General features: G+C 45.2%; 1 protein-coding gene and 1 non-coding gene across 2 annotated transcripts; both read left to right on the top strand.

The window, feature by feature from the left end:
• The first annotated feature begins 7,436 nt into the window (after positions 1-7,436).
• Positions 7,437-13,870, top strand: LOC110515392 (translationally-controlled tumor protein homolog). The gene is made up of 6 exons (XM_036951456.1): positions 7,437-7,630; positions 8,094-8,167; positions 8,390-8,577; positions 10,838-10,943; positions 11,855-11,971; positions 13,392-13,870. The coding sequence occupies exons 1-6, from the start codon at positions 7,603-7,605 to the stop codon at positions 13,392-13,394; spliced, it is 516 nt and encodes a 171-aa protein (XP_036807351.1). The 5' UTR covers positions 7,437-7,602; the 3' UTR covers positions 13,395-13,870.
• Positions 12,507-12,642, top strand: LOC118941236. Its single transcript, XR_005037565.1, has one exon. It is a non-coding gene; the product is annotated as a small nucleolar RNA SNORA31 (small nucleolar RNA).
• Positions 13,871-15,529: the final 1,659 nt, after the last annotated feature.

The following is a 15,529-nucleotide window of genomic DNA, read 5'->3' as shown; positions in this document are numbered from 1 at the left end:
AGCCATCTGCCTCAATGAACAAGCCATCTGCCTCAATTTCCTCAATGAACAAGCCATCTACCTCAATGAACAAGCCATCTGCCTCAATGAACAAGCCATCTGCCTCAATTTCCTCAATGAACAAGCCTACCTCAATGAACAAGCCATCTGCCTCAATTAACAAGCCATCTGCCTCAATTTCCTCAATGAACAAGCCATCTGCCTCAATGAACAAGCCATCTACCTCAATGAACAAGCCATCTGTCTCAATTTCCTCAATGAACAAGCCATATGCCTCAATTTGCTCAATGAACAAGCCACCTGTCTCAATGAACAAGCCATCTGTCTCAATGAACAAGCCATCTGCCTCAATTTCCTCAATGAACAAGCCATATACCTCAATGAACAAGCCATCTGCCTCAATTGCCTCAATGAACAAGCCATATACCTCAATGAACAAGCCATCTACCTCAATGAACAAGCCATCTACCTCAATGAACAAGCCATCTACCTCACTGAACAAGCCATCTGCCTCAATGAACAAGCCATCTGCCTCAATGAACAAGCCATCTGCCTCAATGAACAAGCCATCTGCCTCAATGAACAAGCCATATACCTCAATGAACAAGCCATATACCTCAATGAACAAGCCATATACCTCAATGAACAAGCCACCTGCCTCAATGAACAAGCCACCTGCCTCAATGAACAAGCCACCTGCCTCAATGAACAAGCCACCTGCCTCAATGAACAAGCCACCTGCCTCAATGAACAAGCCACCTGCCTCAATGAACAAGCCATCTGCCTCAATGAACAAGCCATATACCTCAATGAACAAGCCATATACCTCAATGAACAAGCCATATACCTCAATGAACAAGCCACCTGCCTCAATGAACAAGCCAGGTGCCTCAATGAACAAGCCATCTGCCTCAATGAACAAGCCATCTGCCGCAATGAACAAGCCATTTGCCTCAATGAACAAGCCATCTACCTCAATTAACAAGCCACCTGCCTCAATGAACAAGCCATCTACCTCAATGAACAAGCCATCTGTCTCCATGAACAAGCCATCTGCCTCAATGAATGTAATTTCTGAATGTAATTTAAAGTACTCCAGAGCATTGTACTGTCATCGTTTATATAATGTATCTTTGTTTCATAGTATAGTTTCTTCTTCTTGTTGTTGTTTTTAGTTTAGTCACATGATTTCTCAGTGTTCTGTATGTTTGCCAGTCTGCTGTGTTGTCAGACTGATTTGCTATTCCCTTGGCCTCGTCCCTCTCAGCCATACAGATTGTTTATTTGGTTTCCCGGGGGGGGGGGGGTCAATTTGGTGTCACTTTGAGTGGAAAGATTACGATCAATACTCAAGGATTTTAATACTTTTTGTGGGGGGGGGGGCAGGCTCGTGGTCAGGCAGGCAGAATGGTCAGACAGGCTCGTGGTCAGGCAGGCAGAATGGTCAGACAGGCTCGTGGTCAGGCAGGCAGAATGGTCAGACAGGCTCGTGGTCAAGGCAGGCAGAATGGTCAGACAGGCTCGTGGTCAGGCAGGCAGAATGGTCAGACAGGCTCGTGGTCAAGGCAGGCAGAATGGTCAGACAGGCTCGTGGTCAGGCAGGCAGAATGGTCAGACAGGCTCGTGGTCAGGCAGGCAGAATGGTCAGACAGGCTCGTGGTCAAGGCAGGCAGAATGGTCAGACAGGCTCGTGGTCAGGAAGGCAGAATGGTCAGACAGGCTCGTGGTCAAGGCAGGCAGAATGGTCAGACAGGCTCGTGGTCAAGGCAGGCAGAATGGTCAGACAGGCTCGTGGTCAGGCAGGCAGAATGGTCAGACAGGCTCGTGGTCAGGCAGGCAGAATGGTCAGACAGGCTCGTGGTCAAGGCAGGCAGAATGGTCAGACAGGCTCGTGGTCAAGGCAGGCAGAATGGTCAGACAGGCTCGTGGTCAGGAAGGCAGAATGGTCAGACAGGCTCGTGGTCAGGCAGGCAGAATGGTCAGACAGGCTCGTGGTCAGGCAGGCAGAATGGTCAGACAGGCTCGTGGTCAAGTCAGGCAGAATGGTCAGACAGGCTCGTGGTCAGGCAGGCAGAATGGTCAGACAGGCTCGTGGTCAGGCAGGCAGAATGGTCAGACAGGCTCGTGGTCAAGGCAGGCAGAATGGTCAGACAGGCTCGTGGTCAGACAGGCTCGTGGTCAGGCAGGCAGAATGGTCAGACAGACTCGTGGTCAAGGCAGGCAGAATGGTCAGACAGGCTCGTGGTCAGGCAGGCAGAATGGTCAGACAGGCTCGCAGTCAAGGCAGGCAGAATGGTCAGACAGGCTCGTGGTCAGGCAGGCAGAATGGTCAGACAGGCTCGTGGTCAGGCAGGCAGAATGGTCAGACAGGCTCGTGGTCAGGCAGGCAGAATGGTCAGACAGGCTCGTGGTCAGGCAGGCAGAATGGTCAGACAGGCTCGTGGTCAAGGCAGGCAGAATGGTCAGACAGGCTCGTGGTCAGACAGGCTCGTGGTCAGGCAGGCAGAATGGTCAGACAGGCTCGTGGTCAAGGCAGGCAGAAGGGTCAGACAGGCTCGTGGTCAGGCAGACAGAATGGTCAGACAGGCTCGTGGTCAGGCAGGCAGAATGGTCAGACAGGCTTGTGGTCAAGGCAGGCGGAATGGTCAGACAGGCTCGTGGTCAAGGCAGGCAGAATGGTCAGACAGGCTCGTGGTCAGGCAGGCAGAATGGTCAGACAGGCTCGTGGTCAGGCAGGCAGAATGGTCAGACAGGCTCGTGGTCAAGGCAGGCAGAATGGTCAGACAGGCTCGTCGTCAGGCAGGCAGAATGGTCAGACAGGCTCGTGGTCAGGCAGGCAGAATGGTCAGACAGGCTCGTGGTCAGGCAGGCAGAATGGTCAGACAGGCTCGTGGTCAGGCAGACAGAATGGTCAGACAGGCTCGTGGTCAGGCAGGCAGAATGGTCAGACAGGCTCGTGGTCAGGCAGGCAGAATGGTCAGACAGGCTCGTGGTCAGGCAGGCAGAATGGTCAGACAGGCTCGTGGTCAAGGCAGGCAGAATGGTCAGGCAGGCGGGTACAGAGTCCAGAAACAGGCAAGGTTCAAAACCCGGGAGGACTAGAAAAAGGAGAAGGCAAAAAGCAAGAAAGCAGGAAAAATGCTGGTTGACTTGGAAACATACAACACAAACTGGCACAGAGAGACAGGAAACACATGGATAAATACACAGAGAGACAGGAAACACAGGGATAAATACACTGGTACAGAGAGACAGGAAACACAGGGATAAATACACTGGCACAGAGAGACAGGAAACACATGGATAAATACACAGAGAGACAGGACACAGGGATAAATACACTGGCACAGAGAGACAGGAAGCACAGGGATAAATACACAGGGAGACAGGAAACACAGGGATAAATACACTGGTACAGAGAGACAGGAAACACAGGGATAAATACACTGGTACAGAGAGACAGGAAACACAGGGATAAATACACTGGTACAGAGAGACAGGAAACAGAGGGATAAATACACTGGTACAGAGAGACAGGAAACAGGGATAAATACACTGGGGAAAATAAGCAACACCTGGAGGGGGTGGAGACAATCACAAGGACAGGTGAAACAGATCAGGGCGTGACAGAAAACACTGAGTTAGATGAATTAATCTCGAGTCATAAAGTCGATTGTAATTTTTACATTTACCCTGTTTATATATCAACCAGGTTTGTGAAATGTGAAAACTGGTTTATCATATCGATCACAACTTCCTCTATTTCAGGTTGTCCAGGTGTTTCTCTAGGCTCAGGGTTTTCTTACCAGCTACCTAGCTTACTAGTTCAACTAGTTAACCAGTTATTCACTACCTAGCATACTAGTTCAACTAGTTAACCAGTTATTCACGACCTAGCGTACTAGTTCAACTAGTTAACCAGTTATTCACTACCTAGCTTACTAGTTCAACTAGTTAACCAGTTATTCACTACCTAGCTTACTAGTTCAACTAGTTAACCAGTTATTCACTACCTAGCTTACTAGTTCAACTAGTTAACCAGTTATTCACTACCTAGCTTACTAGTTAACCAGTTATTCACTACCTAGCTTACTAGTTCAACTAGTTAACCAGTTATTCACTACCTAGCTTACTAGTTCAACTAGTTAACCAGTTATTCACTACCTAGCTTACTAGTTCAACTAGTTAACCAGTTATTCACTACCTAGCTTACTAGTTCAACTAGTTAACCAGTTATTCACTACCTAGCTTACTAGTTCAACTAGTTAACCAGTTATTCACTACCTAGCTTACTAGTTAACCAGTTATTCACTACCTAGCTTACTAGTTCAACTAGTTAACCAGTTATTCACTACCTAGCTTACTAGTTAACCAGTTATTCACTACCTAGCTTACTAGTTCAACTAGTTTAACCAGTTATTCACTACGCTGTAATTGTTTTCTTATTGTTTATAATCCAAATGTCTTAATTCAATACACTAAATGTTGTATCTTTAAAAGCACTTTTTAAAAATTATTTTAACACACTAATGCAGAATTATTTCTACTCCGGGAGACTCGCGATTCAGATTCTAGTTTTGGGAAATCACAACGGGGAAATACTGTTTATTATGGTCACGGGTTTCACCACTCAGCTGGTATTATGATATTTCTTGGTAAGTTTTCGAAGTGATATTTCAGCGTGTTCTCCGTCCAACGCTGGGAGATTGGTTATATTGATCTCCAAACTACATAATGCTTGTTTTATTACATTCAATGTGTAAAGGACACAATTCTCACACCTCAAATATATATATTAATTTTTTTGCTGATAAACTTACTGAGCTGCAAAACAAGTATAAAAATGCATGGTTTATAATAATTAACTTGAATAAATGTGAAATATTGTCCCTGTGTAACTCAAATGACCAATCTGTTGAGAATATTCCAGTGAAAGATAATGTGAAATATTTAGGGGCGCACGTGGAGAAAAACCATATTGTCCGTCAACATCTCAATTCCTCTCAGAGATGAAAGAAAACTAAATCTCTCTTTAATAACTGGCTCCAACGTGAACTCTCTATTATTTGGACGGGTTTTATTGTCCAAAGCAGAGGGTCTGTCACGGGTTTTGTCTGCCCTACTTTATCCCGATCTGTTACTGATCAAACCAGCAAGGACATCAACAACCCTTTCCTCGAGTTTATATGGAAAAATAAACATCACAAACTTCAGAAGTCTGTAATAGGAAACCAAAGAGCTGATGGTGGGTTTGATGTACTACATTTCATTGATATAAACATCTTTAACGTAAAGTGGATTTAAAAATTTTAAAAAAAAGATGCTTAGCTCTGAATCTTTATGGGACGTAATTCCTTGTCGTATGTTTTTACGACATTTTTGTGGAAGTGCAACTAATTCTCCAGCAAAATGACCCACCAAACTGTCCAAATTTCACGAACAAACCTTTTAGCCTGGAAACGATGTTATGTCCATAACTTCTCCCCCATAAAAAAACACTTCTGTGGAAAAAAACGAAGATATTGTTGTTAAAAACTAGTCTTTATGTCTTCCCTAAGTGAGTTGATAGAAATATTATATTTGCGATTTTTTTTTCAGTGCTCCTGAATGACGCAGGGGTCTAAAACACTGCATTTCAGAGCAAAAAGGGTCACTGCAGTACCTGGTTCAAATCCCGGCTGCATCACATCTGGCCGTGATTGGGAGTCCCATAGGACGGCGTACAACTGACCCAGCGTCGTCCAGGTTCGGCTGTCATTGTAAATAGGAGTTTGTTCTTATCTGACTTGCCAAGTTAAAAAAATAAACGTTTACATTTGATATAGAAGGGAATATACTCTCTAATACAAAGTTCCTATAAACATATAACTTCCCAATAGATTATAAAGGATCGTAATTACGTATGCAAAGCAATACCATCAGGCGTTACTCAATGAATGAAATCTCATTCGTGTTTTGGAGACCATTTTCAAGATAGATGAACACAGGGCGCCCCCTGCTGGATGAGAAATGTAATATCACATTCTTAAACAAGGGAACTTTTTATTTTCGAAGAGCAAGATCTCTCAGGGAGATCAGGGTGTTTCTTCTGGAACAAACATATTACTGAAATCGAATGAAAGAATATCACATTACAATTACACAAGGACCTTAAGGAACATACATACACTTATAATTCTAACAGCTTTTTTGTTAGTAGAGTATTTAACTGCCTTAAAATACAGTTCAATTTATTTTTGTAGGGTTAGAAATTTTGTTTTTTGTTTGTAAATTTACATTTGTGTATATGAAATTTGGCCAAAAGAATAATGAAATTAATTACATAAAAATGTTTCAGTTTATTTCTATCGTATGTAAAGAATCCAAGCAGGACATCTCTCCACAATAGTGTAAAATCTTCGTAAATGTGTTCAATTATAAATATCCTGATGAATACAATCCCCCAAAAAGATGCACCACTGTTTCTGGCTGGTCATTACAAAAGGAGCAATTTGAGTTGATGTTTTCCTTAAACTTCTTCATATAGTGGTTGGCAGGATAATATTGATGAATCATTTTAAAGGAAACTTCCTTAATTTTGTTAACAAGTAGGTTTGTGTGTGGCAACAACCAAACTTTTTTTCCAACAGATATTATCAATAAATCCATTCCAATAAGGCATGACATTTAGATACAACATCCTGCTGAAACAAGATTCGTATCGCTCTGTTGTTGAATGGACCAAAAGAGAAACTTTTTTGAGAAATTCTCAAATTGGGGGGGGATGGTGTGGTGACGCTCCCCGGCAGCACGACAAGCCTGACTGGGAGAGTACTGCAGGGTAGATTTTTCTATTGTGTTATTGACTGTACGTTGGTTTTATTCCATGTGTAACTCTGTGTCGTTGTTTTTGTCACACTGGTTTTGCTTCATCTTGACCAGGTCGCAGTTGTAAATGAGAACTTTTCTTCTCAACTAGCCTACCTGGTTAAATAAAGGTGTTCTCAACTAGCCTACCTGGTTAAATAAAGGTGTTCTCAACTAGCCTACCTGGTTAAATAAAGGTGTTCTCAACTAGCCTACCTGGTTAAATAAAGGTGTTCTCAACTAGCCTACCTGGTTAAATAAAGGTGTTCTCAACTAGCCTACCTGGTTAAATAAAGGTTAAATAAATAAAAAGGGCCAACTCCACGCTGCTTAAAACCTGAAACAAACAAAAAAAGATACAAAAATAAGAAAAAGGATTTAATTTGTTATTTTACAGAATAAAGGGGGAAAAAAAGAAAAAAAGGAAAAATAAATATAACAAATAAAATAAACAAACGTTAAAAAAAAACAATAAAATAATAAAGATAATAATAAACATTTTAAACAAATATATATATATATAATAAGACCTAAATAAATTAAAAAGTGCAGGCTGGAGAACGCACCCGGAGAAGCGGCACCCTGCAACGTGTCCTGAAGGGGGCGCCGGAGACCGGCGGTGACGTCACCAGCACCCGCCGCTATCTAAGTTGGGGAACCGCTGTTTTCTGTCCTTTTTCTCCTTACGAGTCCTGAGACGGGTAGGGATCCAGAAACATCTTCCCGTGGAACGTCACTTTTTACAATCCAACAAAAATGATCATCTACAAGGATATCATCACCGGTAATCTAACGTTTATATTATCAATATTCTGGTATTATTTCTTTTATAAATATATATATTTTTGTGTTGGTCTGCATTTGTAGTGTGTGTTTTTTTTGGGGCCTACCGGAAGTCTACTGCCCTTTGTGCCAACGATGTGGAAATTACTTTAAAAATAACAAACTTCGTCGTAGTTCCTCCATGGTATTCTGTACCGTGATCGATCCAATTTGTACATTTTATATGTACTGTATAACGGAGTAAACCGATAGACTGTGTTTAGGCTTACCGGAGAGTTAGCATTTCCCTGCTAGTTAGCGAGGCCTACCGGCGTTTGGCTAACTAGGTAACAAGTTGTACTAAATGCCCTGTTTTTCTATCGTAAACAGCTGATTTTTAGTTAACTATTGTGTCAACTAGTAGGCCATCTACCGTTTCAACTCACACGTTTGGCTATGCGTTGGTTAATAATGATGTATTTCAGGAGATGAGCTATTCACCGAGGTCTACAAAATCACGGAGGTCTGCGACGGTATGCTGTACGAGGTACAGGGAAAGGTACGTTAAACGTCCACTAAGTTACTTTTAACTGTATTGAAAAACGGTCATCTTCCTTAGCTGTTAGCATACTTGGCTAGCTATTCCATTTATTTCACTCACTTCAAAATACAGGAGGGTTATGATAACATAATTTAGACTGGATCTGCTAGTTAATTACGATGACGTGTTGATACCGGTGTACCGTTTAGCCTGCTAGCCTAACCAGGATCTCCGTTCCAGCTCACTTCCAGGTCGGAGGACGTCGACGGTGCGTTAATCGGTGCCAACGCCTCTGCAGAGGGCGGCGATGAGGGCAGTGAAGCGTCTACAGTCAGTGGAGTCGACATTGTGCTCAACAGCAAACTGCAGGAGACCTCGGCCTACAACAAGAAGGCTTACCAGAGCTACATCAAGGGCTATATGAAGGCGTAAGTGTCTCTGGCATCTCATCTAACACATGGTTTTTTAAAATTAAACATTTCTTATTTACAACTACGGCCTATCTGGGAACTGTGGGTTTAACTGCCTTGTTCAGGGGCAGAATGACATTTAAAAAAACATGTTTTTTACCTTGTCAACTCTGGGATTCGATCCAGCAACCTTTCACTTACTGGCCCAACACCAGTAACAGGACGAGAGTGATATTTAAACGGAAAATCAGACTCAACTGTCAGGCAAATTTTAAAGTGCATGTTGACAAGCCTGGGCAACTTCTCTCTGGTGACACCCAGGGGTTTTGGTAACTGATACACACATGACATCGTATTGTCCCTGGGCTTTCTGCACGGCCTGCTATGACTCATCGGATTGTTCCATTATGGGTCTCAAATGGGTGTAAATACCTGTTACCCCACAGGAAGTCGACATGGTTCAGTCCAGTCTAAATACCTGTTAAACCACAGGGAGTCGACATGGTTCAGTCCAGTCTATATACCTGTTAAACCACAGGGAGTCGACATGGTTCAGTCCAGTCTATATACCTGTTAAACCACAGGGAGTCGACATGGTTCAGTCCAGTCTAAATACCTGTTAAACCACAGGGAGTCGACATGGTTCAATCCAGTCTAAATACCTGTTAAACCACAGGGAGTCGACATGGTTCAGTCCAGTCTAAATACCTGTTAAACCACAGGGAGTCGACATGGTTCAGTCCAGTCTATATACCTGTTAAACCACAGGGAGTCGACATGGTTCAGTCCAGTCTAAATACCTGTTAAACCACAGGGAGTCGACATGGTTCAGTCCAGTCTAAATACCTGTTAAACCACAGGGAGTCGACATGGTTCAGTCCAGTCTATATACCTGTTAAACCACAGGGAGTCGACATGGTTCAGTCCAGTCTATATACCTGTTAAACCACAGGGAGTCGACATGGTTCAGTCCAGTCTAAATACCTGTTAAACCACAGGGAGTCGACATGGTTCAGTCCAGTCTAAATACCAGTTACCCCACAGGGAGTCGACATGGTTCAGTCCAGTCTAAATACCTGTTACCCCACAGGGAGTCGACATGGTTCAGTCCAGTCTAAATACCTGTTAAACCACAGGGAGTCGACATGGTTCAGTCCAGTCTAAATACCTGTTAAACCACAGGGAGTCGACATGGTTCAGTCCAGTCTATATACCTGTTAAACCACAGGGAGTCGACATGGTTCAGTCCAGTCTAAATACCTGTTAAACCACAGGGAGTCGACATGGTTCAGTCCAGTCTATATACCTGTTAAACCACAGGGAGTCGACATGGTTCAGTCCAGTCTAAATACCTGTTAAACCACAGGGAGTCGACGTGGTTCAGTCCAGTCTAAATACCTGTTAAACCACAGGGAGTCGACGTGGTTCAGTCCAGTCTAAATACCTGTTAAACCACAGGGAGTCGACATGGTTCAGTCCAGTCTAAATACCTGTTAAACCACAGGGAGTCGACATGGTTCAGTCCAGTCTAAATACCTGTTACCCCACAGGGAGTCGACATGGTTCAGTCCAGTCTAAATACCTGTTAAACCACAGGGAGTCGACATGGTTCAGTCCAGTCTAAATACCTGTTAAACCACAGGGAGTCGACATGGTTCAGTCCAGTCTAAATACCTGTTAAACCACAGGGAGTCGACATGGTTCAGTCCAGTCTAAATACCTGTTACCCCACAGGGAGTCGACATGGTTCAGTCCAGTCTAAATACCTGTTAAACCACAGGGAGTCGACATGGTTCAGTCCAGTCTAAATACCTGTTAAACCACAGGGAGTCGACATGGTTCAGTCCAGTCTAAATACCTGTTAAACCACAGGGAGTCGACATGGTTCAGTCCAGTCTATATACCTGTTAAACCACAGGGAGTCGACATGGTTCAGTCCAGTCTAAATACCTGTTAAACCACAGGGAGTCGACATGGTTCAGTCCATTTCCAATCTCCCCTGTAACCGTTCCCCGGGTCGTTGCTGTCAATGAGAATATGTTTTCGGTCAACTTTACCCAGGTAAAATATAGGTAATGAAACAAACAAGTGTACAAGCAGGGTTCTGTTTTCTGGGAGAATCAGGCAGCCTGATGGGGAATGTTGTGAATGTAACACAGTTGTTGTCCCCCCCACCAGGGTCAAGGCCAAGCTGGAGGAGCAGGGATCTAAGAGGGTACAGGCAGCCTGATGGGGAATGTAACATGGTTGTTGTTGTGTGTGTGTGTGTGTGTCCCAGGGTCAAGGCCAAGCTGGAGGAGCAGGGATCTAAGAGGGTACAGGCCTTCATGGCAGGCGCTCCAGCAGCTGTTAAGATGATCCTGGGGAACCTCGATAAATACCAGGTGAGAGAATCCACCCCCCCCCCCCTACCGCATGTCAGGGTCCCAAATGGCCCCCCCTTTTCCCCTTTCCAATGTCCATATATAGTGCACTATATAGGGGAAATGGGGGGCATTTGGCATGTCCATTTCCACACAGCACCGGCCGTTGGGTACATGTATGTTATGAACACACTGTTTTATATTGGATGGATGAGGGCTGGTTAAAATGGATATACTGTTTTATATTGGATGGATGAGGGCTGGTTAAAATGGACATACTGTTTTAAATTGGATGGATGAGGGCTGGTTAAAATGGACATACTGTTTTAAATTGGATGGATGAGGGCTGGTTAAAATGGACATACTGTTTTAAATTGGATGGATGAGGGCTGGTTAAAATGGACATACTGTTTTAAATTGGATGGATGAGGGCTGGTTAAAATGGACATACTGTTTTAAATTGGATGGATGAGGGCTGGTTAAAATGGACATACTGTTTGATATTGGATGGATGAGGGTTGGTTAAAATGGACACTGTTTTATATTGGATGGATGAGGGCTGGTTAAAATGGACACTGGAACGGACAGTGATGATCTCAGGACACCTTTAGAGGCTGTGACCTATGACAGTGACGATCTCAGGACACCTTTAGAGGCTGTGACCTATGACAGTGACGATCTCAGGACACCTTTAGAGGCTGTGACCTATGACACTAACATCTGTAGTTTACCGGAGTACGTTGTCAAGTCGCTGGCTTACACTTTGGCGTTTGTATCGGGGGGCGGTGTGTGTCGGGGGGGCGGTGTGTGTGTGTGTGTGTGTGTGTGGTTTGTTCCAAAAGAAGGCATCTCTTCCTCGTTGTATGAAACGATGACTGAACAGTGTCTCCTTGTACGTCCTGTTGATCACGTGACCTGCTCCTCTTCTTCAGTTCTTCACCGGTGAGTCCATGAACTGTGACGGCGCCATCGGCCTGCTAGACTACCGCGAGGACGGGGTCACGCCCTTCTTCGTTTTCTTCAAAGACGGCATCGAGATCGAGAAATACGTAAGTTACCGTGACGACGGAGGACTGTCGGGTTCTCTGTAGGGGAGGGAGGAGTGTAAAGGCAACGTTCAACTACCTGTGCCCCCCCACTCCCTTAAAGCTGAGTGTAAAGGCAACGAAGAACCCAGGGATTTATCTGTTCTAGTCATTCAATTTCTATCTGCAACGATCAGTGTTTTTGATTCACTTTGTCCCATATGGTACACCAGTTGTCTAAAGTAGTGCACTATGTAGGGAATAGGGTTCTATAGGGCCCTGGTCTAAAGTAGTGCACTATATAGGGAATAGGGTTCTATAGGGCCCTGGTCTAAAGTAGTGCACTATATAGGGAATAAGGTTCTATAGGGCCCTGGTCTAAAGTAGTGCACTATATAGGGAATAGGGTTCTATATGGCTCTGGTCTAAAGTACTGCACTATATATAGGGCCCTGGTCTAAAGTAGTGCACTATATATAGGGAATATGGTTCTATAGGGCTCTGGTCTAAAGTAGTGCACTATATAGGGAATAGGGTGCTATTTAAGATATTTAAGCCCATGCATTCATCTGATAGACCTGAAGTTCTCCTCTGTGACTTCTGGGTTTGCAATTGGATGCTAAATAAAATATTCCCTTGACTTTCCCCGACTGCCTGACCGAGTGGCTGTACGGATAGAGAAGAGGAGCACATGGTGTTTACCAGAGGTGGTACTGCCCAGACAGAGGCAAGAGCTGTTGATTAGGGTGTTGTCCCAAATGGCACCCCTATTCACTTTCTAGTTGACTACTTTTGACCAATCAGACACACCTAATACCTCTATCCATCTCCACATGGGTAGTAGTGTCTCCGCTGTCCATCTCCACGTGGGTTATAGTCTCTCCTCTGTCCATCTCCACGTGGGTAATAGTCTCTCCTCTGTCCATCTCCACGTGGGTAATAGTCTCTCCTCTGTCCATCTCCACGTGGGTAATAGTCTCATCTGTCTGTCCATCTCCACGTGGGTAATAGTCTCTCCTCTGTCCATCTCCACGTGGGTAATAGTCTCGTCTGTCCATCCATCTCCACGTGGGTAATAGTCTCTCCTCTGTCCGTCCATCTCCACGTGGGTAATAGTCTCATCTGTCATCTCCACGTGGGTAATAGTCTCATCTGTCTGTCCATCTCCACGTGGGTAATAGTCTCTCCTCTGTCTGTCCATCAACACGTGGGTAATAGTCTCTCCTCTGTCCATCTCCACGTGGGTAATAGTCTCTCATCTGTCTGTCCATCTCCACGTGGGTAATAGTCTCTCCTCTGTCCATCTCCACGTGGGTAATAGTCTCATCTGTCTGTCCATCTCCACGCGGGTAATAGTCTGTCCATCTCCACGTGGGTAATAGTCTCTCCTCTGTCTGTCCATCTCCACGTGGGTAATAGTCTCTCATCTGTTTCCTCTCTGCAGTAAACCATCCGGACGTCTAACAGAAGTGCCTGGACCGGAGGGAGCGTGTCTGCTTGTTACCATAGCTACCATCGCCCCGATCATGGACAGACTGACCCTGCCCTGCCTGCTTGTTACCGTAGCGACCGCCTCCCCGATCATGGACAGACTGACCCTGCCTGTATCCCTCCCAACACCTGGAACAGACTTGTCTTTCTTTAATCCCAAGTTTTTATTTTTTTGTGGCCCCAACCTTCTCTCTACGTCCCCCACATCTGGCCTCCCGGGGGAGACGCCGGGCCCCGTTTCTAAACGGACGGTCGTCGGTCAGGACCTGCCCCCCCACCACCACCGTGGATGGAACCATGCCGGTTAGGCTGCTGTGTGCGAGGTGACTTCCATCAGATGTCCAGCTCCCACCACCTTGCTCTCTCACACAATTGTAAAGGACTCATTGACACTATGTTGTGAAATAAACGGGCCTATTGGCCGAAATACAACGTCCTCTGTGCCGTCTGCGTTCACTCTGATACAGTACCTCCCCGTCCCTCCCCCGTCTCTGCTCGGGGGGGGGGGGGACGACCACCAGACGTCTCGCGTAGCTGTTGCCCTGAACCAGAACGCACGATTCCATTGGTCCACTTATCAAGCCCGTGGCTCATTGGATCCGGTGGGCCAGTGTGGGGCAACAACAAATGTGTGACACGTCTGCTGGTCCCTGAGCAGAGGGTCAGGAAACCCTGTTCTGATGGGGGTCTGTTGGGTCCATACTGTTGGTTAACATTGGGTTCTGGTCCCTGTGCAGAGGGTCAGGAAACCCTGTTCTGATGGGGGTCTGTTGGGTCCATACTGTTGGTTAACATTGGGCTCTGGTCCCTGAGCAGAGGGTCAGGAAACCCTGTTCTGATGGGGGTCTGATGGGTCCATACTGTGTTCGGCATGGAGGCCGACTTTAAAGGCGAGTCAACTGACTGATCATCTTGCATCGTGTGTGTGTGTGTAATATATCTGCTCGATATTATGTACAGCAGTCATAATTTACCCATGATGCATCAGTGTTGATTCTCTCAAACCCGGTCGTTCCCTCCAGACAGATATAAATCCTTTGGTTTTAAAACATCTGTTGTAGAAGGAATCCCATCCTGTATTTATATCAAGTGTCTCGGAAGGCTGGTCTAGGATCAGTTTTAGGTTTCCATGGATCGGTGGGATCTGTTCCTAGGTCAGCACTCCAGAGTTCAGACACTTGATACAGATGACCTCTGGTTCTATTGGTGGCTTATCAGGAACCTGATCCTAGATCAGGCACAATACAAATGACCTCTGGTTCTATTGGTGGCTTATCAGGAACCTGATCCTAGATCAGACACGATACAGATGACCTCGGGTTCTATTGGTGGCTTATCAGGAACCTGATCCTAGATCAGACACAATACAGATGACCTCTGGTTCTATTGGTGGCTTATCAGGAACCTGATCCTAGATCAGGCACAATACAAATGACCTCTGGTTCCATTGGTGGCTTATCAGGAACCTGATCCTAGATCAGACACGATACAGATGACCTCTGGTTCTATTGGGGGCTTATCAGGAACCTGATCCTAGATCAGGACTCCCAGTCAGACACGATACAGATGACCTCTGGTTCTATTGGTGGCTTATCAGGAACCTGATCCTAGATCAGACACAATACAGATGACCTCTGGTTCTATTGGTGGCTTATCAGGAACCTGATCCTAGATCAGGACTCCCAGTCAGACACGATACAGATGACCTCTGGTTCTATTGGTGGCTTATCAGGAACCTGATCCTAGATCAGACACAATACAGATGACCTCTGGTTCTATTGGTGGCTTATCAGGAACCTGATCCTAGATCAGCACTCCCAGTCACACACGATACAGATGACCTCTGGTTCTATTGGTGGCTTATCAGGAACCTGATCCTAGATCAGACACAATACAGATGACCTCTGGTTCTATTGGTGGCTTATCAGGAACCTGATCCTAGATCAGCACTCCCAGTCACACACGATACAGATGACCTCTGGTTCTATTCGGTGGCTTATCAGGAACCTGATCCTAGATCAGACACAATACAGATGACCTCTGGTTCATCAGGAACCTGATCCTAGATCAGCACTCCCAGTCAGACACGAT

This window comes from Oncorhynchus mykiss, chromosome 18 (assembly GCF_013265735.2).
Source record: "Oncorhynchus mykiss isolate Arlee chromosome 18, USDA_OmykA_1.1, whole genome shotgun sequence".
NCBI classification, from domain to species: Eukaryota; Metazoa; Chordata; class Actinopteri; order Salmoniformes; family Salmonidae; genus Oncorhynchus; species Oncorhynchus mykiss.
This window is presented reverse-complemented; position numbering and strand designations above follow the sequence as displayed.